The sequence below is a fragment of the Aulostomus chinensis genome, chromosome 15, assembly GCF_037954235.1.
Source record: "Aulostomus chinensis isolate RoL2024-O1b breed Wild chromosome 15, RoL_Achi_v1.0, whole genome shotgun sequence".
In the NCBI taxonomy this organism is placed as follows: Eukaryota; Metazoa; Chordata; class Actinopteri; order Syngnathiformes; family Aulostomidae; genus Aulostomus; species Aulostomus chinensis.
This window is the reverse complement of record NC_141334.1, coordinates 18200111-18222305: the sequence shown is the minus strand read 5'-3', so window position 1 is coordinate 18222305 and position 22195 is coordinate 18200111. Positions and strand designations below refer to the sequence as shown.

The 22195-nt window shown below is 43.8% G+C and overlaps 1 protein-coding gene across 2 annotated transcripts in view; it reads left to right on the top strand.

Annotated features, from left to right (window-relative positions):
- rnf43 (ring finger protein 43) overlaps positions 1–22195 on the top strand; it is an 85368-nt gene that overhangs the window by 42031 nt on the left and 21142 nt on the right. For both annotated transcript variants that reach the window (XM_086226126.1, XM_086226125.1), the window contains exon 2: positions 11402–11515. In XM_086226126.1, the coding sequence (XP_086082252.1) occupies positions 11402–11515 (114 nt within the window). The remainder of the gene's footprint in view (positions 1–11401; positions 11516–22195) is intronic.

Sequence of the window (22195 nt, the reverse complement as noted above, 5' to 3'; positions counted from 1 at the left end):
AAAGGCGGCACTAGTGAGCCATTTGTGCATGCGTGCGTGTGTGTGTGTGCGTGTGTGTGTGCGTGCGTGTGTTTTCCCTGTGGAACTAAAAACGTATGATATGGGGGGGCACGGTGGTGCAGTGGTCAGCACTGTCCCCTCACAGCAAGAAGGTTCCAGGTTCCAGTACCGGCTCCATCACAGGATCTTTGTGTGTAGAGTCTCCATGTTCTCCCTGTTCCTGTGTGGGTTCTCTCTGGTACTCCAGCTTACTCCCACAGTCCAAAGACATCAAGAGGGGACGAGGCTGATTGATACTCTAAATTGACTGTAGGTGTGACTGTGAGAGTGAATGGTTGTCTGTCTCTATGTTGGTCCTGTGATGGACAGGTGACCTGTCCAGGGTGAACCCCGCCTGTCGCCTGAAAGCTGCTGGGATAGACTCCAGCCCCCCTCCCCATGCACCACGTCCCTTAGCAGGATGAGGAAGAAAATGGACACTCATAACATTTCATTATTCATATTTGCTGTATTGTAAAAAGCCATGCACAGCATGATGAAATACTTAAAGATTTCAATTAAGTAAACATGATACGTACTTACTGGTTTACATCAGTTATGAATAAATGTTTCCAAGGTCGACTATTTATGCAGACGTATAGACGTAAAGACATCTTTATAAAGATGACCCTTCAGTCCGCAAAGCTTCCACTTCTGTTTATGCTTATTACACATACAAATGTAATTGGATGACCAATACTTGCAATGAAATTAAGTCAAAGTAGGTAAATGTTTCACACTCTCAGGAGGCACCATGTCAGTGTTTGCACTTTCAACAATCTGTTGTACAATTTGCATGTGTGTGGTGTGTGTGGATTCTGCTGTAAAAAACAATATTGTACTAATTTTCTGCTCGTGCAAAACAGACATTTCCTGCTGCTGCAGCTACAGATTAAAAGCCTTTCACTGGCACAGATGCAGTGTTTTTCTCTGTGAGTAATGAATCAAAACAAGACAAGGGCCATTTTTGGCTCTTTTTTTTTTTTTTAAGAAGTTCCAACTCAGAATGATGTAAACTGATTGTCCTCTGATTTCTTTATTGAAACAACACCAACTTGTAAACTTGAAACTGTATGTATTAACACATTCTGTGTAACATATCAATAAAGAGCCAACTCTGTTTTCTGGGACAAATCTGTTAATGCAACGATAGGCACTTAAAAGAGTGTCCCACGGGTTGATTTTTAATTTATACAGTTACACTGGATAAACGTTCACCAGTATCATCTTTGTTTATTTAGTAATTATATTCTAATGTTAACATACATGCATTTTTAAAGCCATAAAAAGACTGAATAAGTTTTTTTTTTTTTTTTTTTTTAAGTGACTCTAGCTCACATCCTCAGTCTCTCTCCCTCTCTCTCACACAAACACACTAGTATGAAGAGCAAGTGGTGTTCCAAAGGGCATCAGTGTTTACCTGCCCACTTCAGTGGATTCCTCAGCCTGCTGGCTCAGACGCTGAGGTAGAGGCTCCGGTGCCTGCGTGTCTGCTGTCTACAGCGGACACATTCTTAGCCTGATATCACTGTACCGCACGCTTAACAAAGACGTTGAAAGGCCATCTTGAAGCAGGACTAGGAGTGGAGTGGTGGTGGTGGGTGTGTTGTGTTAGATGGGAGGGAGGGAGATGGACAATCTATTGTAACCTCATGAAATTCACTATTGTCAGTGAGGCCGGAAGCCTGGAATTGTGCATGCTGAGGGAGAGCAGGTGTGAGCTTCTGTCTGAGTTTGTGTGTGTGTGTGTGTGTGTGTGTGTGTGTGTGTGTGTGTGTGTGCGCGCGCGCGCACGTGTGTATTTCTGTTCACATGTTGCTAAAGTCACTGCATTTGTTGGAGTAACAAATAAGAGTGAGTGTGTTGTGCCCTGGTGGACAGTTTGCTGGTACAAAAATGCACACATGCTGCTGTTTTCTTGAGGTTGTATTGATGTCACTGCCTCAAGCTAAGAGCAACTCACTGTTGACTGGTTTAATAATACTTTCTCGGCTAATCACACAGCAACAGGTCGTGTCTATGTGTGTGTGTGAGTATGAGTGTGTGTGTGATAGGGAGATGAAGCGACTTCAAAGCGGCGTGGCAGCATTCTCTCAGCTCAGCGTGTTTACACTGCTCAGTGGAGTCTGCATTCCTCTGTCTCATTTTTCCATGGCATTCCACGAGGAGCTCCATGCTCCTGGCTGCATGCCCACAACTCAGCCAGCGACGTTTACCCCCCCCCCACTCCCCACCCCCCTTCCACCCCTCCCTATATAGGACATACATACTTCTGTACACTCAATGCTCTGCTTGGCCATTAAAATGAGACAGGAGCCAGCTGGGACGGAGCACGCGGGGACCTTCACAGACAAGGAGAGATCACACGTACACCCTGGTACTGCAACAGGATGTTCAGCCTGCTGGGCTTCCTCTCCTCACTTATCCCCTCACCCCCCTCTCGCTGATATTCTCAGGTGGACGTCCTGACCCGCAAATGTCAGTGTGCGTCTCACTGACATCGGATAGAAACATCTGCGCTGGTTTGTCTTGAAAAGCTCTCAGCACATTCCCTGATCATAAATCAGGCTGCTTCAGCGCCTTCCTCCGAGCCAAAGTGAAATATAGCGGTGAAAAAGAAAACAAATATGCTGCCAATTACAAGGTGTGTTGCAAGCAGTTGACGGCCATATCGGAGATGATTTTTTTTTTTTATTGCAATTGTTTATTGGTGGTGTTGCTAAGGATGAAGCTTGTGTGTATTTGTGTGTGTGTGTGTGTGTGTGTGTTTGAATGTGTGTGTTTGAGTACAGACTAACATGGAAAAGCTTTTCATTTAGTTGTTGTGTTTACTTGCTTTTTGCCTTTGTGACGGCATTTCTCCAACATTGGCCAAAGGTGATTGTAGGATCCCCTTTGGGACGGAGTGGAGAGATGGTGGCAGAGTGACTTCTGAGGAGAAATATGTCACCGTTTTTTCATTTTTCCATGGGATCCTCCCCTGTATTAAATTAGAGATCTTCCATGACAGAGTAGTAGGTAATGACAACTGCATGGCAAAAATACCCATCTGAAAGGGAGCTTTCTTTTACTGCACTTTTGAATGTAGAAATCCCCTAAAAATATTTTAAAACCCCACATTATAGAAGACTCTAATGAAGTAATCTGCTTTCCTCTCTCTTTTTATAACAGATTTATTTCTTCCATGAAAAATAAGTGTGAACAGTTGTTATTATGGAATGTTTTGCCGTGTTTGCATACTCAGGGACAGATGTTAGAAGAATCTGTGTAGACAGAGGAAGTCAGTAGGTTAAGTGTTTTTTTGTCAGTCATTTGAGGATGGAGATACCTTGGAGGGCATTTCAGAAAAATGATTTATGATCTGAACCCTAACCTACGTGCAATAAACTGCAAAAATACTAAGCATTATGTATCTCTGCAAAAACTCTGTGTGTGTTTGTGTGCATATGCGTGTGTGTTATGCGTCATTTTCTAGCTCTTCTAAACAACCTCAAACTTGCACTGTGGCTCCGCAGGAGTACACGTGCTAACTTTGAAGTCAATTGGATGAGCGCATTTATTTCTTAGAGTAACATGTTTAAAGTTAATTATAAACACAGTCATGCTGGAACGCTGAGAGCCAGAGAGAAAATGGCTCAGTAGGAGTGTTACAAACACAGAACTTCCTACTCTTCAGCATTTTATATGCAAGCGCTTAAAAAATGGCACCTGTCTCTCAGTAACAGGATCACGCTGAAACCTTCTGGTGTGTCTGAGTGACATTAATGTCCTGCACAGGGTCGGTTGCTTTGACAGCTGAGACAGTTCCTCCAGAAAAAAACGAAAGCATCAAACCTTTAAATGATCCTCAGCTCACCAGTGTCGTCACGTAGGTTTTTAGCCTTTCTAGTGTTGCGAGGAATGAGCTGGTGGTCCAGGCTGTCATGCTCACATCAGCATGGAGGACTGATCCTGCTGACTTGGGTGGATCATCATTTTTTACCCATATGTTTGGTATGTTTTCGTGGTATTCCAAACAATATGTGTGTGTTCATTCAATATACACAGTTCGATCTTCTACCTCCAGGTCCTGCTGCCGATTTTCTTTCATAAACATGACACCCAGGTATACACTTTAACTCCCTCCAACAAATGTAGACGCACCTCTCACATCCCCGTCATGCTGCCGTTGAGGCAGAAACCGCGGCTACTCCTTATTTTAAACACGCCTTATGCAACCATCAACTAGCCACAGTAAAGGCAGTCACCCTCAGTGAGCTGGCCAGCACTGTGAGTGAAGTTCAAACTCTGACAGGGGCTCCAACACTGATAAAGAGATGTGACACAATCTGACACGCTGGGGAAATGATCACATGATTAATGAAACACAAGCTGCACTCACAGAGCTGCAAGGAGTGGCAAGACAGGCAAATACCTCTCACTTCAATCCTGATTATATATGCTGATGAGAAAGGTGGATTTATCTCTATTTTTGATGAATGGCACTGGACGGCAGGGGTGCTGGTGTGGTATAAGAGGGGTGTGTATGCCATCCAGCTGAGCAGCTCTTCATCCTGTTTCTTTCACTTCTGCCTTGCTCTTTCTGCTCACATTCTCATTTTGTTGGTTCACTCTTAAAAATATTTCTGTCAAGCGATAATATATGATACTGTACAACCAAATAAGTCTTAACTCTGTTGCTATTAGCTGTCACGCTAGGAAGCAATGTTTGCAGCCAGCCATGAACGAACCAGTCACAGTCAGGCCTTTCTCTCATTGTGAGTTATACACCAGTGTGAGTTAGCGGAATGATAGATTACTGATATAAATCAGATTCTGTCTTCCAAAGGCTTTTGAAAATGTCATCCTGTCTGTTTTGTTATCCATCATACTCTTCCTCCCAAAATTCTTTAGTGAACACCCTTCCTCATCCTCGTGGTAATCTCGTTCCACATAGATGACCTGAAGTTTCCAAACTTAAGTGACTGACAAGGTGAAAAGTGTGACTTTTCTCTCTGACTGATGTTGTGGAACCTGAGCGAGCCGTAGCGTCATCCCCCGGCCCAGGGAAAGGCTGGAGGAAGCCTGGAGGACGTGTGGATGTGGCCCCCGTGTCTACAGGGAAGAAGGATCACTGCAATCCTAACAAACTGCCGGGTTACCAAGCCACTGACTTGTTATGACAGGGAAGTGCTGTGTTTATGTTGAACTCAGAGCTTTGAAATGTATAGCGTGGTGCTGGCCCGAGGCTGACGGAGTGGCCCCAGTTGTTGGTGGTGTTCATTTAGGTGTGTGGACATGTGGTAGGAGAGTGACAGCAGAGAACCTGTGCAGATAGTGTAAAGGACACTGGGCTCCATCTTGGAGCAGCTTCCAGGGTGATCCAAGGCCAAATATACAGTAGGGGCAATTCCAGCCACACATGGAGGGCTGGTGGTTTTGTCCGAGGGGCGCAGGTCAGAAGCTACATAGACATAAGACATACGCATTCAGTATCAGTATTTGTTTCTTAACAGTATTACAGTAATTCATTATTTAGTGATACTCTTGAGCCAGTGGCAGCTGATGCACCAGGTCATCCTGAGGCTTCTCAGCCTGTCCTTAGTTTTATTCTAGACTCTACATTCGGGGGGGGGCACAGTCGGGTCCAGTGTTACAGGGGCACCGGCCCTTTGGATTTAAAACCCAATTCTGTTTGACTATTGTTTGCTGAATAAGTATATGTGCTCATGGCAGTTCAGCTAAGAACATGACTTCATGTATTAGAAACCAAAGTAGGTCTGCAAAGCTGCTTTCACAGGGAGCATTAAAACTCTCCGGCTGAGCTCTACTAAGTATTTTCAGTTGCTTTTGTTGTGCATGAATGTGACCTTGATCAAAGCATATGTGCCATCTTGCAACCAGCAAATTGACCTTCTCTGCTGCATACAAGTAATGTAACAAATAATTATTTGCCCTCTTGTCTCCTCAACTCTTCCTCTTCCTTCTCGGTCTCATTCCATTCACAGAGCAGAGACAGTCTGCCCAGCCTGAATTCAGGGGGAAGCACTTCTGCTTAAAGAAAGCGCCCGGGCAAATTTGGGGCTAGCGGTAATTATTGGGGCCTCATTATGAGATCACGTTTCACCTGAGTCGTTCACTGCGGTAAGCGTTACTGGATATGGGGCTGACGCTGTCAATAAAGCGGTGGAAAGATGGCACGCTTTTTATTTTGACAGGACCAAAGCAGTAATGGCTCCTGTTCATTTGCATTTACAAAGAGAGGAGTGGGCCACAGAGCAGACCCGCAGCTAAACACCCTTTACTGTGCAGCTTAAAACCAGCTCAGTGCAGGGTCGTGAGATATTAAAGGAGTGAGAGCTTGATCACTGTGTGTGTGCGTGCGCGCATGTGTGTGTGTGTGTGTGTGTGTGTGTGTGTGTGTGTGTGTGTGTGTGTGTGTGTGTGTGTGTGTGTCTAAGCCAGCACTTGCTGCTGATTACTGGTTTCAGGAGTTCAACATTCCCAGGGTAACTACAAGTTACCTGGGTTGACAATCCCAGACAACCGCAAGTAGGCTAAGTGGTACCGCCATGACAGTGATAATCAAGTCGTGCAGTCAGCTCAGGGTTTAGAGACGGCGCTGGTATGAAGTGAATCCCTAAACTGGAGAGCTGCATTTTTTGCTCAAGAGGAAAAAATATACTCCTTCTCAACTTCTGTGTGAATGTTAAAAAAGTAAGGGACTTTTCAATATCACTATTTGGAGAGGAATTTTGTGTGCTGAAAGAATTGGTCAGACACAAGAAACAGGGTGGAGACTCAGAGATGGCTTACACCGGACGCTTTACTGGACGTACAAGGTTCTCTATGAGATGAGGTCAAGTCAGCTCCCCCAGAACATCTGTGACCGACCCCCCCGTAAAAAGTCTCACTAGTAATGTCGGGCACTACCAGCAATACCAGCAATTGGAACATCCTGCACAAATGTGACCTTCACGACAACGCTGGCACCGTGAGTGTCAGCTTTACTATTAGTAAGTGTTCTAACTACAAATTTATGATTACGAAAGAATTATGAAAGGCACCACAGGTTCACTCTCGGACCCAAGTCAAGGCCCTGGGGTCCGATCAGCTCTTAAGCTTACAGTACAAATTATGAGGATGAGATCAAGGAAGTTAAAACAAAGGATACCAGATAAAATTCCTTATCACTAATCAAACATTAAGTGATATGTCAGATTTATTGATTAGAGGGTTTTTGAGGTACCAATAAATCCATGCATGTGGTTAAGCATGCAGACCTCAGAGCACCTCTGCTGTTCAACCTTGCAGTGCATATTTTATCCTCCAAGTCAAAAGCCACCTAAAAGTGGCCGTGCCTGTGTATATGTGCATGACATTTGAAACATTTTTGGAAATTATTTAACATTTATGCACCTTATTATATTGATATACAATTTTTCATAATTATATGCAGTGGTGGATGAAGTACACAGTTCTTTTACTTCATCATAATGCATGTTAACATGGCGTTTGTTCTTTCCTCTATAGAAAAGTATCGGTAGTGGATCTTGGAGTGGATTTTAGAGCCTAAAGCCATCTTGTCACCTCAGGCCCCCTCGTGCACACACACGCACACACACACACACACACACGTGCGCGCACTGCTTTTCTGAAGATAAAATGGTGAGGAATCATTTGACCTCATGACCTTATTATCAGGAGCCTCTAGACGTTTCTGCCAGGTTTAAAAATTTGATCCATGCCTTCAGAGGACAACAAAAATGACTCTGTTCATATTTGCTGTTTCATGAGAGGCTTAATCTGAGTGGCTGCGAGGGTGGAAACATTCCCTCTGTTTTACACTGCAGCATGAAGGATGCAAAGGAACAATGACCACTTATCTAAATAGAGGAGCTATCCTGCAACGCTCTGTAAAGAAGCCCTCTGACTCTCAATCCCAATATACAGTATTACGTACAATAATCCCGCACATGGCCAATGTCTTTCTGTCAGTTCCTCCTGTGTGTTTCACTGCGATCATTATGCAGACAGCGTTTCACCCAGTAGTTCCTCAGAACCCCACGACTCCTGGAGCTGCTAATTGTTGATGAGAGGTGCAAACTCTGTCTGCTTTGCCCTCTGACACTTGCTGGCAGCAGATGAACTAAAGTTCTCTTGCAGATTATTGGCAAATGAAAAAAGAGTCTCCGCGGGGCAAAGCAACAGGAAAAAAAACATTATTGACTTCTCACCACAGCTACTATTTAATTTCCCTGTTTTCAGTCTATGTATTTGTTTTTGAGGCAGTAAGAGTCTTGCCTCAGAATATTTTTGGGGTAGTCTTTGATTGAGCTGGAAAGGAATGCCTTTAATCGTGGCTACAAAGGAGCCGAGGGACATGTCCCCGTCAGTTTTGCAACAGATCTAGACAGATGAGGAGGAGGAGGCGGAACGGAGGAGTGAGCATTGTTAACAGTCTGTGGGGAACTGTTTGCGTGCCCTGTGGTTTCTAGTCCCTGTGAAATAGAGACTCAGTGATTTGGTTTCCCAGGCCCCTTTTTCTCAGGCCACACAAAAACCAAATGAAGACGTTTCAGTCTGTCCTGCTTGCCATTTCTAGCCCGGCGGCAGCACGTTTTTAAGTGGCAGCACTGGTGGCACATGGAGATTGTTCACAGCCATCTGATTGTAAGTGGTGTGGGCATGTCTAAAATAGAAGATAATGCTTAGTCTTGTCAACCATACAAAACATAGACACTGTGACCAACGAGGTGGTTGCCCTCAGAGCCTCCGAGAGCCAAAGGAAGCCAACCACTACTTCTGAGTCTGTTTGCCTTCAGCTTTGGGATCATTATCTGCTTTATTAGGAAGGATTTCTCAACCTCGTGCACCGACACGTCTCACAGCTAATGATCTCAGAAGCACCTGAATATTCCAATAATTGGTGTTATCTTGCAGTTAATTCATTCTTTCTTTTCATTCATGTCTTCCCTAAAACCTAAATACCTAAACCAAATAAAAGCAGAGGTCACGGAATCAGTGAAGTAGTGTCATTAAAGGATTTTTTTCTTTCCTTTACTTTGTTAAGGGCCAAGTTCAACTGTAAGCCTCTAATTTGGGCCTAGTAAATGTGGACTGGTAGAGGCAGCTGGTGGTGCAGCATGCAGGCCAGGCCAGAGCCTCTGCTGTCCTTGTGTCTTGCTGTACCAGACTGATCAGCAGACATGAAACATCAGCGTTCCTGTTCAAGGGCGTTTGCTTTGTTCCACCTTTAAACTAATCAAGACAGAGATTTTTGGGGCATTTTTTTTAGGACATTTAAATCCATTAGACATTGTCCTACTTTTCTAAAAGTCATCATGTCGTCTCATTACATTCAACCGGCTTCACCATCACTGTTTCATCATTCCACACTCACAGGTGTCGTTTTAATGATGAGTGATACACCAGTTCATGGCAGCCATCCCCCTACTCCACCCCAGTCTCCCTACTGTCCTCCTCCTCTTTGTATAGCCTGCTGTCTGTCTCCTTCCCTCCGTTGCTCTCTCTCTCTCTCTCTCTCTCGCTCGCTCTCTCGCTCTCTCTCTCTCTCTCTCTCTCTCTCTCTCTCTCTCTCTCTCTCTCTCTCTCTCTCTCTCTCCATGACAGACATGCACCAGCCCTTTGCAGCAGATTACGTCAATGCCCCTGGACTGGGGTGCCAGCTGTTGATGTCACCCTTGGGTCTTTTTAATTTAGGGATTTCCGCTGGGTGAGATGAGGGGGAGCCCCATGACCTCAGCCCACAGCCACATGAAGAGGCCCACCGGAGCAGAGCCAGGCTGGAGACAGGGCCCGTTAAGGGCAGGGCAGGGTGGGACCACTTGGGTATGGGTTCTCCAGGGTAACAAGGACTAGTCTAGGAGCTCTGGATCGGGACGGGTGCCTCATGGATGTCTAGTGTACAAATAAATGATGCACAGGGGTGTTTTAAGACTGCCGTGCAATTCCTTGTACCCGTGACAGCATGTCCGGGACTTGCAAACACCCCAGCTATCCTTTGAGCTCTTAAATGCTGCCTTTCAGCAGCTATGAATTTCCTTCCTTTCAGAGGGGATCAAATGTTCTGAGCAAAGACTATCTCTCTCAGTCTTCCAGTCCTGAAGGCTCTGAGTGGGAGTGAACATTGCCATCTATGTAATTGATTTTCAAGGGTGCCAAAGCCTTTCCTCTTGGTGTGAGCTGGTGTTAGAGGGATACGCCTTCATTCCACACAGAAGCTTCTACCAAGCGCATCTGTTGTTCTCTAATGGTGAGAAAGTCTGGACCTTAAAGAAACTCATCCCCACCAATACACTTGATTTTGGTCGAGGTGGTTCTGAGTCTAATACCAGTATGTGAAATGATACTCATACTGGCTAAAATATGGGGTTGGTTTTGGCGAGTATGCAAGTCCATCACTGGTCGTTTATTAGCCTTGCAATGGGACCTTGCAAACCTCACACTTATCTCAAAACTACCTGCTACGGTTTTAGAGCAGTTAGGAAGAATTGACTGCTATATGACATTATTTAGACAGAGCAGCTCAAGAGTTTTTTACTCAGTGGTATCGTTTCAATACTCATTATAAGACAAAACCAAGTTAAGGTATCAGAATCATTATCGGGAAGGACAGAAATGGTATCAGAACATTTCTAGGTATTGCCAGTAATGCAACCTCAGTACTTGAGTACAAGTATGTATTTCATTGTTTTCACAATGCATTTAGAGAGCTGTGCAGTCTGACTGTGATGAATGAATGTCCTTGTAAAACCACGAAGCTCCACGAAGGCTAAAAAAACGGCTGTAAAAACTGCAGGTGTCTCGTTTCTAAAAGCGATGAAATCGACAGCTGACTTCAGACTTCACACTTAAATATGAAAATTATTGCAGACCAAGAAATGTACTTAAGTGCAGTACTGAGGTAAATCCTCTTTGTTACCTCAGGATTTTGGTGTAAACCTTCACAATTTGTTTTTCAAAATTAATAGATATCCTGAATTATTTAAGAAGCATTGAGTTTTTAAACTTTTTACTTTTGGTGTGTCGGATCCCTCATTTTTGTCAAGATGCTGTTGTTCTTTCTTGGCTTTGCGCTTTTTCCTTGTTTTTCATAATATCATTACTGTCTTTGTAAAACATGAAAACCCTGACATATTTGAACAATTTTCAGATATAACAAATGTCTTGACTTGTCAACATTTTCAAAGTAAAGTGCTCTGTCTGTGGGCCACAATACACAGTACAAAACTTCTTTAACCGTATTCCTCGGAAATCAGATATTTGGATTTTTCATCTTTATGAGTGGTTATATTTGTGGCATCAGTCGGCCTTTGATGGATAATAACTTCTTTTTGTTTTTTTCCCGTCCTCTTCGCAGTATCACCCTCTGTCTCTGTGCAACACAAGTGAGGATGAACGACAAGAGAGCGACTTCATCACCATTGTCAAACTGGAGCACAGGGTACCCCGCTGTCTGCCGCTGCTCGATAAGGTATATCACACACACCTCCCGTGTGTACCGTTGCATTTCTCTCAGCTCCCCGCTATGTGACCTCTTTCAGACATGGCAACAGACTGATAAACCATCTCACCATCTTGTCTTCTCTGCACAACCTTTTCCTCTCTTGGACTTTAAAGAGGGGAACGGTCTTAGAGGGAATGATTTGGCAGGAGCTAAATGTTTTGTTCGGGATGGTGATCTTTCAGAGAGGGACAGGAGGGGGTGGGCTTAGTTCAGAGCTGCTATGTAGCAAGTGGCAGTGAGCCCTGGCTTTGGATATAAGGCTTTCAAGCCCCAGCTGTCACTGGTCCGATCCCAGCCAGCCAGACACTCACTGCTCTCCATTTCTGCTTCCCTCTAATATGAGCGCAGCCAGAAATCCATAGATTCCACCCACAATGGTTAAGATGTATGTGCAACTGTAATGGAATTGACCTAAATCTCCCTTGTGTTTAAGTGTTCTACCATACACACTCTGGCTGGTGCATCCGAACTTTAAAGTTGTGTGATTTAAAGCTGTTGCTATTTTTCCCCCTTTTTCAAGTGGTGACAAATTAGCAGGCAGGAGTATAGTTAGGGGACTGCCTTTTTTTAGCTTGTGTTTTCTTTTCCCCTAATTTAAAGCCATGTTTAAGAGCTGCCCGCCGTGGCGACGATGTAGAGGCATTCCCACACATTCGCCCGCTCCTTCTTGTCCATCTCCTGTTTGCTCATTCAGTGGGAACCAAACCAAGTGGGCAAAAAGGAGGGGTGTCACTCAAAGCTGACTCAAGAACCAGTTTTGATTAAAGCCAAAATGGCAACTCTGTGTTGTCCCTTAAACAAAACATGTTCTTTTGGACAAAAGGCTGTTGCTTCTGAGCGCTTCCTCTCTCCCTGCAGATTGGCTTTGAAGTCTAGAAGCAAGGGGTGGGGGGTGGGGGGATCGGAGGGTGGGGGCTTGTTGTTCTGGACGTCTGGAAAGTATGTCTTGCAATAAACTCTACTCCAGCCACCTGCATCCTCGTTTCCTCAGTGAGAGTCAAAGCTTCGGGTCCTGGTGGATTTATTGGGGATTCATCATGCAGCTGCTGAGAAGTCTAAGGAGGATGAATCAGACGGTTTAGATGTGCGGTATTGGGTCAGCTGGGGTCCTCTGGATGGGAGTTGTTTACAGTTTAGTCTGACTGTAACCCGCCTCACTGATCTATAGATACTCCGGCAGCCACAGAGGTTTCATGTTGCACCACACACACTCAGAATAGACTATAAACCAAACAAAGTGAAGCTCCAAACCTTGAAGTGTATAAGGCTTCATTGTTGCCCTTTTTTTTTTTTTTTTAATTCGGGTTTTCAGAGGGTCCTCAGTAACAACACGGTACTTGTATTGATTTGCTCTTGTTCTGTAATTGGCTACTATTTATTTCACCCAATGGGTTGGACAGTCGTTGAACGTTGTGTCTGTGCTGCGCCTCAACACTGACACAAATAATATGAAGTAGTAAATTAGACCCCTGATTATCACCCTCTCCTGGTCCCTGTGCAATCAGAGAGGATATTATAGTTAAGTATTCTGTTCATATTGGTTTATTGCCCTTCCTGAAAAGTTCTATTGATTTCAGTTAGTGGAAGGTTAGCCAGAGCCAATCACAGTGCGTACAAATTAGGGCATGAACACAGTGTGATATATCATGATACGAAACCTATCGAGATATTCCACGTGTTCATTGAAAATGTTAAAACAGAACTGAAATACAAGTTGCTGTGTAGGATCTGTTTCCTCTCAATACATCATAGCGTGTCTGAGAATACTGAGAATTCTGTGGACAAACTGAGTCAAATTTATCGAGTATTGTGAACAGAATTCGGGAAAGTAATCAGTAGAATGTAAACAAATAAACCTTAGACATCCTGAGCTCACTGATGTGGTGCGTCATGATTGTATCACATGACTCGGTGGCTCTTGATGTCCACTCATTGCGCCCAAGGGCCCCCCTGTTTTTTTGTTGTTGTTGTTGTTTAGCCAAGAGGTATTTTTTACCCCTTCCTTCACCTCTTCCTTCGTCCTGAGCACAGCCACCTGTGTTAGTGAGTCAGGATCTCATAGCGCAGCTCCATAGTGTTGCACCATATACATGAAGCTGGAACAATCACCATCACACTGTAAGATGTTGTGTAATGACTTATTACATTATTACTACATATTTGCCATCCACTTCTGCACTGATCCAGCATATTGAAATGATCGTAGATGTAATTCATGCTAATTTTTTAATAATACATCATAATCCCTATTATAAAGTACTGTAAAGTGAGTATATCGAAGTGTAAGTGGTCACTGGGTGTTTTACGTAAAGTGCTAAAATCCCTGTGTTGAAGCCAGATGTGATGTATCACAAGCTTTAAGTAAAGCTGAACAAACAAGGAAATCTTAGAAATGATAACGAGTATTCATTTAGTACAAACCCATAGTTTGCTATCTTCTAAGAGCACGATTTTAGATCATTGTTTGTCAAACTTTTTTCTTTTTTAGAGGATCATTAGAGGGATTCAGCCCACACTTCAAGAGGCATGAATGCATTTTACATGTAGAAAGAATGTGCAGCACGTGAGGGTTTAAAGTAAACACTTGGTCAAGAAAAAAAATACTGGTAAGACTAATTATCGACTGTCAACCTTTAAATGATAAGAGAAGGTCAGTGACACTCATGTGTGTTCTCTCTTATGTTATGAGTGTCATGATGTTATGAGTCGGGCTGCCAAGAATGTCATATCTATGGTGTCCTCTGAGCCGATGCTCCCATTGTTCTTTTACATTTTGAAATAATAGAATTTGAATACGCTTCAATCATCGCAAATCCACTGTGTGGACTGCAAATGTGGAGTGTTGAAGCCTGACCTCACAAGTTACTTTTAAAAAGCCTGTCTCATAAGAGTTGAGCTTGAGCTTGTCAGAGAACTATCAGGACAGTGGAGAAAGGTGAATAAAATAACCCTTTGTTCATCATAATGGAGGCAAAAGTTGGAAATAATTGTGATATTGATTAGAAGTCATATCGCCCAGCCCTACGTGACTCAATGAGCGAAGGCGTCGCAGCGGTGCCAGGAGGCCGAGTCTAAACTCCACATGAGGCTTACTGTACTTTGTTCTGAATACATGCTGTAATCTAGCATGTTCAGAGCAGAGATGGCCCAGTTTTTCTGTTAGAAAGGCTGAACTGACCCCCCCTCCCCACACACACACACACACACACACACACATAGGCTGCAGCTCTGTGAAGCCCCATCAATAAGAAGCTCTTATAGTGATTGAGTCTGGCCCATGTCTGAACTTGCTGACTCTTATTGAAAGCCTCTGCTGCTCTCACATGAAAAGGGTTTTGGCTTGATTGTGCAGTAATCCTGTTTTCTTTAACGAGGGTTTACGTGTACAAGCGCTTGTATGTGGGTATTATTGGATCACACTTTGAGAAATGTGGCCTCCTTCCAAGGAGAAGTGTCAGTCACAGGCAAACGATACTGATGCCACATGTCTAGGGTTTGTAATTTCTTAGAGTGAAACTACTTAAGAAGATGATTGGCAACATCCCTCTGATGCTAAAGGTGTTCTTAGTGGGAGTGTTTCTCAGAATTAAGAAGAGGTTTTCTGAAAACTGCTTGCTCCTAGTAGCAGTAGTGATAGCTCAGGTTAGAGCAAGAACCAAGGATCATGTATGAATGAATTACTATTAATATAGGTGATAGTTTTCCACTTATTAAGAGTTCTTCGATGAAAATGTCTTGATAAATATCATGTACGTATGAATTGATATCGATCGGCTGCATCTTTGTAACTCATGGCTGCAAACATGCAGTTTTTGTGGCCACACCTTTGTAACCTGTGCTCACAATCTTCATGACGTTCCCAAAGGTCAAACAAATAAAAAGACTTGTTGATTTCTGGGGGTCGGTATAATTGTCTGTAGTAGGTGACTCTGACCTCAGGATATTCCTGTCTGGTGTTTTTTACATAAGACAGGGGCTGGAAATGCAATGGCCGACTTTGGCTTATTTTTTCTTCATTAGCTGCGTCCAACATTTCTGGTTCATTGGAGATGAATCATGGAGGAGGAACACAGAGCAACATCTGGAAAAAGGGGGATATTTCAGCTTTTGAGGGCAAATGCAAAAAGCAGCAGGTACACAATGGACATCTTGGCCAGTATGACTACTCAGTTCGCTTTGATTTTGCTCCCAAAAAAATTCATGATTTGCTTGCATGTGCCAAACAGTTGCATGGTTCTCTTCAAAGAGATGGACTGTGACTTTTTCTTTCTTCTGTTCGGCAAAGCTGAACTTTTTTGCAACCTTGGCCTTGCTTTGCCAGGACCGTGCACCTCTCAAATGACCTGCATGTATCTTTAAGTGCTTTAAATCCCACAAAAACACACACACACACACACACACACACACACACACACACACACACACACACACACACCTCTGTGTTTTGTAGATATGAGATCAACAGTAAATCACTGCTTAAAAGTTGGGGAGGAACAAGTTCTTTCTTCCTGTTACCCCGAGGGTCAAATTCCCTCCGCTGCTTGTCAGATAGCTTTACACAGCTTTGATCATGTCATCTTGAATGTTTCAGCTTCAAAAGTGATCTAGAAGTATCTTTGGGTTCAGCTTCCCTCTACGACACTGCAGTGAAGGCAGATGGCGCAGAGCTGCTCTGACAAATTTACCAAATCCTTCTCCTGACTTCGGAGCTGTAAGTCATTCCTTTGCGAGACTGACTAACCGCTTTCCTCTGATGACACAGTCCTTTCCCTCCCATTTCCTCGGTTGCTAAAGTTAGGCAATGTCTGAGCTCACCATATCAGTGTGGAGATAAGCGCTCAGCAGCATAATGACTGCTGTACCCTTGATGTTATGTGTAGTTGATTAGCTGCTCTCTGAGGTTTTGATAGTGGACAAATTCTCCCGAGCCTTCCTTCTCTTATGGTGATGCTGATATTGAAAGAGGGAAGCGACACTCGCTGGGTTTTTAATCAGGCAGAACAAAGGGCATCTTTGTCTTTGTCTATTCATTATCCACCATCCTACACAAGCAGAGTCATAACTCCCCCAAAAGATTGATCACATCCGCTGCCTTTAGACAGAAGGTGGAGTTCAGTGGTGTGTGTGTGTGTGTGTGTGTGTGTGTGTGTGTGTGTGTGTGTGTGTGTGTGTGTGTGTGTGTGTGTGTGTGTGTGTGGCTAACACGCATTATGTTGTTAAAAAAGCAAAATGGAAGGTCCCAAGCTCCCTTAATGACATGTTTCGTAATATCTGACTTTTTGATTAAATGATGAAAAATGATTCATAATAAGGGACCCCACACATTTCAATGGCATGTTTACCTCACAAAAATTAGAACAAAATTAAAGATGATTTTTTTTTGCATTTTTAAACTTATTTTTCAAAGCTTTTAAATCCAACTTTGGCAGGCCAGCTTTGGCCTGCAGGCTTTTATTACTATATACGCTCACTCGTGGTAACAGTTGACCAAAAAATTCAAGTACATGTCTGGGCCGCTGATGGAGAAGAATTAGGTGTTTGAGTAGTTGAATTATGCTGTTAAATTTGCTGCGATCCAACCAACTTTTGTTATTTTCTGACAAATATCCTGAAAAGTTTCAAATATTCAAAAGCAAACATTCAAAAACGATGTTTTGCTGGTTTTGTTGTGTTGTTAGCATGAAAACATCGTGCCTTAGGGAGGGGCGAAACAGGTGTTTAAAACAAGAACATCATTACGTAACGGCAAATGGCACGATAATCATTTTATCTTGATAAACTCGATTGATTTGAAGCCAACATTGCAAATAAAAACAGGATTAATTTTCCATCACTAGCACGCAGGACTTTTGTACTTATGTAAGGGTGTATTCTAGTCTTTGATGTTTCCTTCACTTCAAAGTCAGCGCCTCGCATCAACATTTCTCTGTTTTCTTGTCACACATAGCTTGCTGCCTGGAACAGGCTGAGGAGGGAGCTGCGGCATCATGAATCATGAATCATCATGAAAAGTACAAATGCTGGAGATCACTCTCGTTTGTGTTTTTGTTTTTTAACGCTGTGCTCCTCCTTCTCTTAGAGTTCATCTGGGAATGCTGAAGCTCAAGCGCAGTAACAATCATGACAGGGGCAAACGTGACCTGGAAGTTTGTGAGTGTAAATCGGTAGTCAGTTGTCATGGCTACTCGAGAAGTTCAAGGACAGGAAAACACAGTGATAAAAGTCTTTTGTCATCGAACAGAGAGCTGTCATGGACAAGGAAAAGCCCTGAGCAACAGGATTGTTATTCAGGTCTACACCACGATAAAAAGAACCATCGCTTGCTGCTTGTACACACTTTCAGGAGGAATTTGTGGGTAGTTCCTGTTTTGATACAACTGTGTGGTGAATGGTCCTGCCTCTAGTTATCTGAGGGGAATCCTGGGCCTTGCTGAAGTCTTTCTCAGGTTACAGACAGTTGCAGCAAAAAGTCATGAGTTTGCTCCGCCATCTCTAAGTATCCTTGAGCTGAACGCTGAGGCCTCATTGGCTCCTGACAGGTTGGTTGGCACCTTGCATGGCAGCCTCCTCAGTTAGTGTGTGAATGGCAACAGTGTGCTTTTAACACAAGTTCTGTGCAGCAGGGGGATTAGTGAGCGTAGAAGCAAGCCTTTATCCCTGGGGGAGACCTTTCACAGAGAGCTTGGCTTTGTGAGATGCCTGACAATGACAGGAGTACTTCAGGTGCCCCTCCTAAATTGGAAAGTGCATTCCTCTTTTTGTCACCACATCAAACACAAGAGCATTGCATTTAGCAGTCATGTGTGGTTTTGGCGACCTGTGTGAGGGGGGACAGGAATGGAAATCAAGCATTGAATTAATGGTGTGTGTTCAAGTGAGCAGGTGGGCCACAGAAATGTCGGGGGTATTAAGTCTTGTCTGGCTGCCAAGTGTGTTGCGATGAGATATTTTTGACCTTAGCGGGCAACAAGATGAATGGACACAAAAGTGTATCTTGCTTTCGCAAAACCACACACACACACACACACACACACACACACACACACACACACACTGGGCCAAGCTTGCTCCAAACACAGGTGTACGTGAGCAAGTACATCTGTTCATTGACTAATAATCTGACACAGGAGGTTAAACCCACAGAGGCATTTGAATTGCAGGTCTTCCCGTTTAGAGGATCACAACACAGGGAGACCCACAGGTCACAGGGTCTACAGGTCAAAGCTTAACAGATGTCACTGCAACCTGCAGCGTTGTTGTAGTTCAATCCAGTTCGGCGCTGTCATCACTCCAACCAACGAGGTGTGAGTGATTTGCAGAGGCTCTGCTCCCCTGCTGCACTCTCTCCAATCATCTGTCACCTTAAATAAGTGGAAAATTCTTTGGCCTAAAGGTGCAGGCGGTATTCCTGCGGGATGGTTTCAGCAGAACAAACCCCAGCTGCGGCTCTCATCTGCATGTCTTGTCCTGGCCTGGTTTCTCCCCCAATGGCAGTGTTGCTAAGCTAAACATTGACTCTGAAGCGATGGCTGGGCAAACTATCCCCAACACACACTTCAAACGTGCTGTTTGCTTTAAGAGGTGATTTTTTTTCTGATGTTTTCTGAAAAGGTGATGTTTTCTTTAAGAGGTGAGGTTTTCTGAGCTTGTTGCTCCTGTTTTCTCACATTTCTGCTCTTCCCCTTCCACTGCCCTCTAGAAAATGACGCACGCATCGTGGTCTGATTGAGATTGCAAACAGCGTTGCCACAAAACTTTCATACACAAACAGTGAGATGTGTAAGGCCTGCACTCTCCAAAATAGAAGCATTGGAATCTCACCTGTTTGTGTGTGTCTGTGTGTGAGTGAGTGAGTGTGTGTGTGTGTGTGTGTGTGTGTGTAGGTTCGTGTTTCTTCCAGTATATATTTTACATGCAGTTCCTCTCAAAGAGAATAGGCAGGTCCTTCACTAATATCAACCATATGACCCTCAAAATGATTACATGAAATTATCCCAAAGCACTTGTATAAAAGCAACAACAATTTAGGACAAACACGCTGTAACCACATAAACTCCCCTATCAGAGGGGGCACATAACAACCTCTTTCACATGAAGCCGTGCATTCACAGTGCATGCAAACATCATGTAAATATGAGCATCGATGCACGTTAGGGGCTTTATCTTCTCCCCGAGGGATGAGCTGGTCACTATTTTGCAGGGCTGCCCCCGGCGTCCTAGAAGCGCTTGCGTCTCAAGGCATATTAAGGCCGCACATCTCTCACTTGTCACTTCAAAGGGAGCGTGCAGGGGTCAGGGTTTCATCAGGCTGTCGTCAGTGCGAGCTGCAAAGGACTTCAGGGAAATGAAGCCCTAAAAATAGAGAGCTGTGTAATGAACAGAACCTAGATGAGACCATTCTTGTGTTGATTAAAATATCTGCAGTTCTAAGTGGTTGGGAGACATGCTCGGCTGCTTGTGCTATGAGCTTGGGTGTGGGAATGCGTGAGCTTACCGTTGTGTGCCTTTTGGCATTACTAGCGCGAGTTCATCCTCCGTCTGCCTGCAGAGCTGAAGGGTTTTTTTTTCAGCAGTGATGGCAAATAGGATCATATGATGAGTACTTAATGGCCCTGCAGTTACAACCGCACTATATCACTGCCTCTCCCTGATGAATGAGGTGTTCATAGGGCAGTAAGTTATTATTACAGCAGTATCAGGCCTTTGATCTTCTAGCAGTTTGAACCCTGGAGTTTTTTAGAGGGGTGGCTCGTCAAAATAGCTCTGCAGACAGGATCGGGCCTGGTCTTGCCCTGGCTAAGGCAAAAGGAGGCCTAGAGGTGTGCAGAGGCACCAGGAAAGCCTGATTACAGGCATCATGCTGCAGTCTCATCATGGACCTTTGGCTCCTATAGCGTTTGATCGATCAAAGGAATTATTCCTGTATTTATGACTTATCTGTTGCATTTTGTTCCTCAGCAAGACCAATCATGATTCCTGTGCCTACTGAGAGATTAAAAAGCCCAGTTTTATTTTCACCAGCTGTATCCAAATGTGAAGGGGCTGCCCTTCCTTGAATCTCTACTCAGGAGCTGCAATAAAACTTGAGATGTTCTCAGGACATTCCTCTATTAATGACAAAGGCGAATGGTGAACCATGAAGAGGGAGAAGCACTTTGTAAAAAGTCTTCTCCCTCAAAAAGGCCTAACAAAGTATTACAAGGTTTAAATTTCCTCAAACAGGTCACGAATATCTCTCTTGTCTACCGAGGACAAACTTTTTGATAGATGTAATACTTGTGTCAGCTACAAATGAAACATGTTCCACAGTGGTTTGTGCTGCAGGAAGCTGTTCAATCCTTCCTTGTGAGTTGTGTTTCTTGAGTTTTAGTCAGCCCCGTCCGACTGTTAGCCACGCAGTGTAAAGCTGCGGCGCAACGTGATTAATGACTCAAATCTCTGACTGGATCGACTTTCGCTGTGATTTCTTTGTTGTTTTGTATTGATGTATTGTTGTTAAACATTTCTCTTGAAAGATTTCAGTTATTAAAATCATTTCCATGTGAACAAAAGCCCCCAACAAGCAGCCAATATCAGGTATATTTAAAACAAACTAAACTAAAAACATACCTGTAACCTTGACGGGAGAGCTGAATTTTTAAACTCTCCAGGAGAGAAAGAGTTGAACATTTAAGTTCCCTTTTTTTTTTTTTTTTTTTGATCAAGTAGCAAGAAAGGTTATTTATGTTGCAGACAATGTCAAACTCGCTGTATATGCCACCTAAATATGTGAAAGATGTGAATCGGCAGGATGTCAGGGGCAGATGCACGTGGCTCTTAGATAGAGAGGGAAGTGACACTGATTGGTTACATTCATGTTAGGACCAGAACACACTTCGGATGCCTTTAGAGACAAATAACAACTCTTCAAACCTTGAATAGGTGCACCATGAGCTTTAAATTGCTTAACTAGCTAGCAAAAACTAACAAGAACAAATAGTTCATACCCTCATCAGTTGTCTGGCTAGGATTTGTACAAGATGTGAACGGACGACACCTACATAAGGTGAAGACAAATGAAGTCAAATTTGCAGGGAAGGAAAAATGTTCTTTTTTGTGCGTATGCAGTCATTTTATAGAACATATTTTGGAAGAAAAAAAAAGATGTAGCAAAGGAGAAATTAAGAATAAAGCAAGACAGAATTGCACAAAACAGCAAATTTCCCAGATTAGCATAAGCATTTTTAATGTGTTGCTTCAGCTGATGGAATGTGGTTGGCTGATGCTCATTTGTGACAGTTAACCAAAGTAGACGGGAGTGTGAAAACTCATGCATCTCCGGACAATTTCTGAGTGATTGGCATGTGTAACAGGGACCTCGCACGTGTGTGCTGGGTCGTGAAGCTTTTAGGGTTTGATTTGGTGAAGAGTGCAGGAAAACCTGAGAGGGGAAGACGAGTCAGAGAGGTGAACGGGTTGATTCGGGGGAGTGGCAGGCGAGGCCAGAGGGCGATCCTGTCTGTCTCCTCCTTCAAGGTCAGAAAATGTTAACAAGAAGGTTTGCTTTGACACTCCCCCCCCCCCCCCCCCGTCCCCTCTTTTACATCTCTCTCCTCCCCGCTGTTGTCGTCAGCCTCGCATTCGCCCCGTTTACCTAGCTAATTCTCT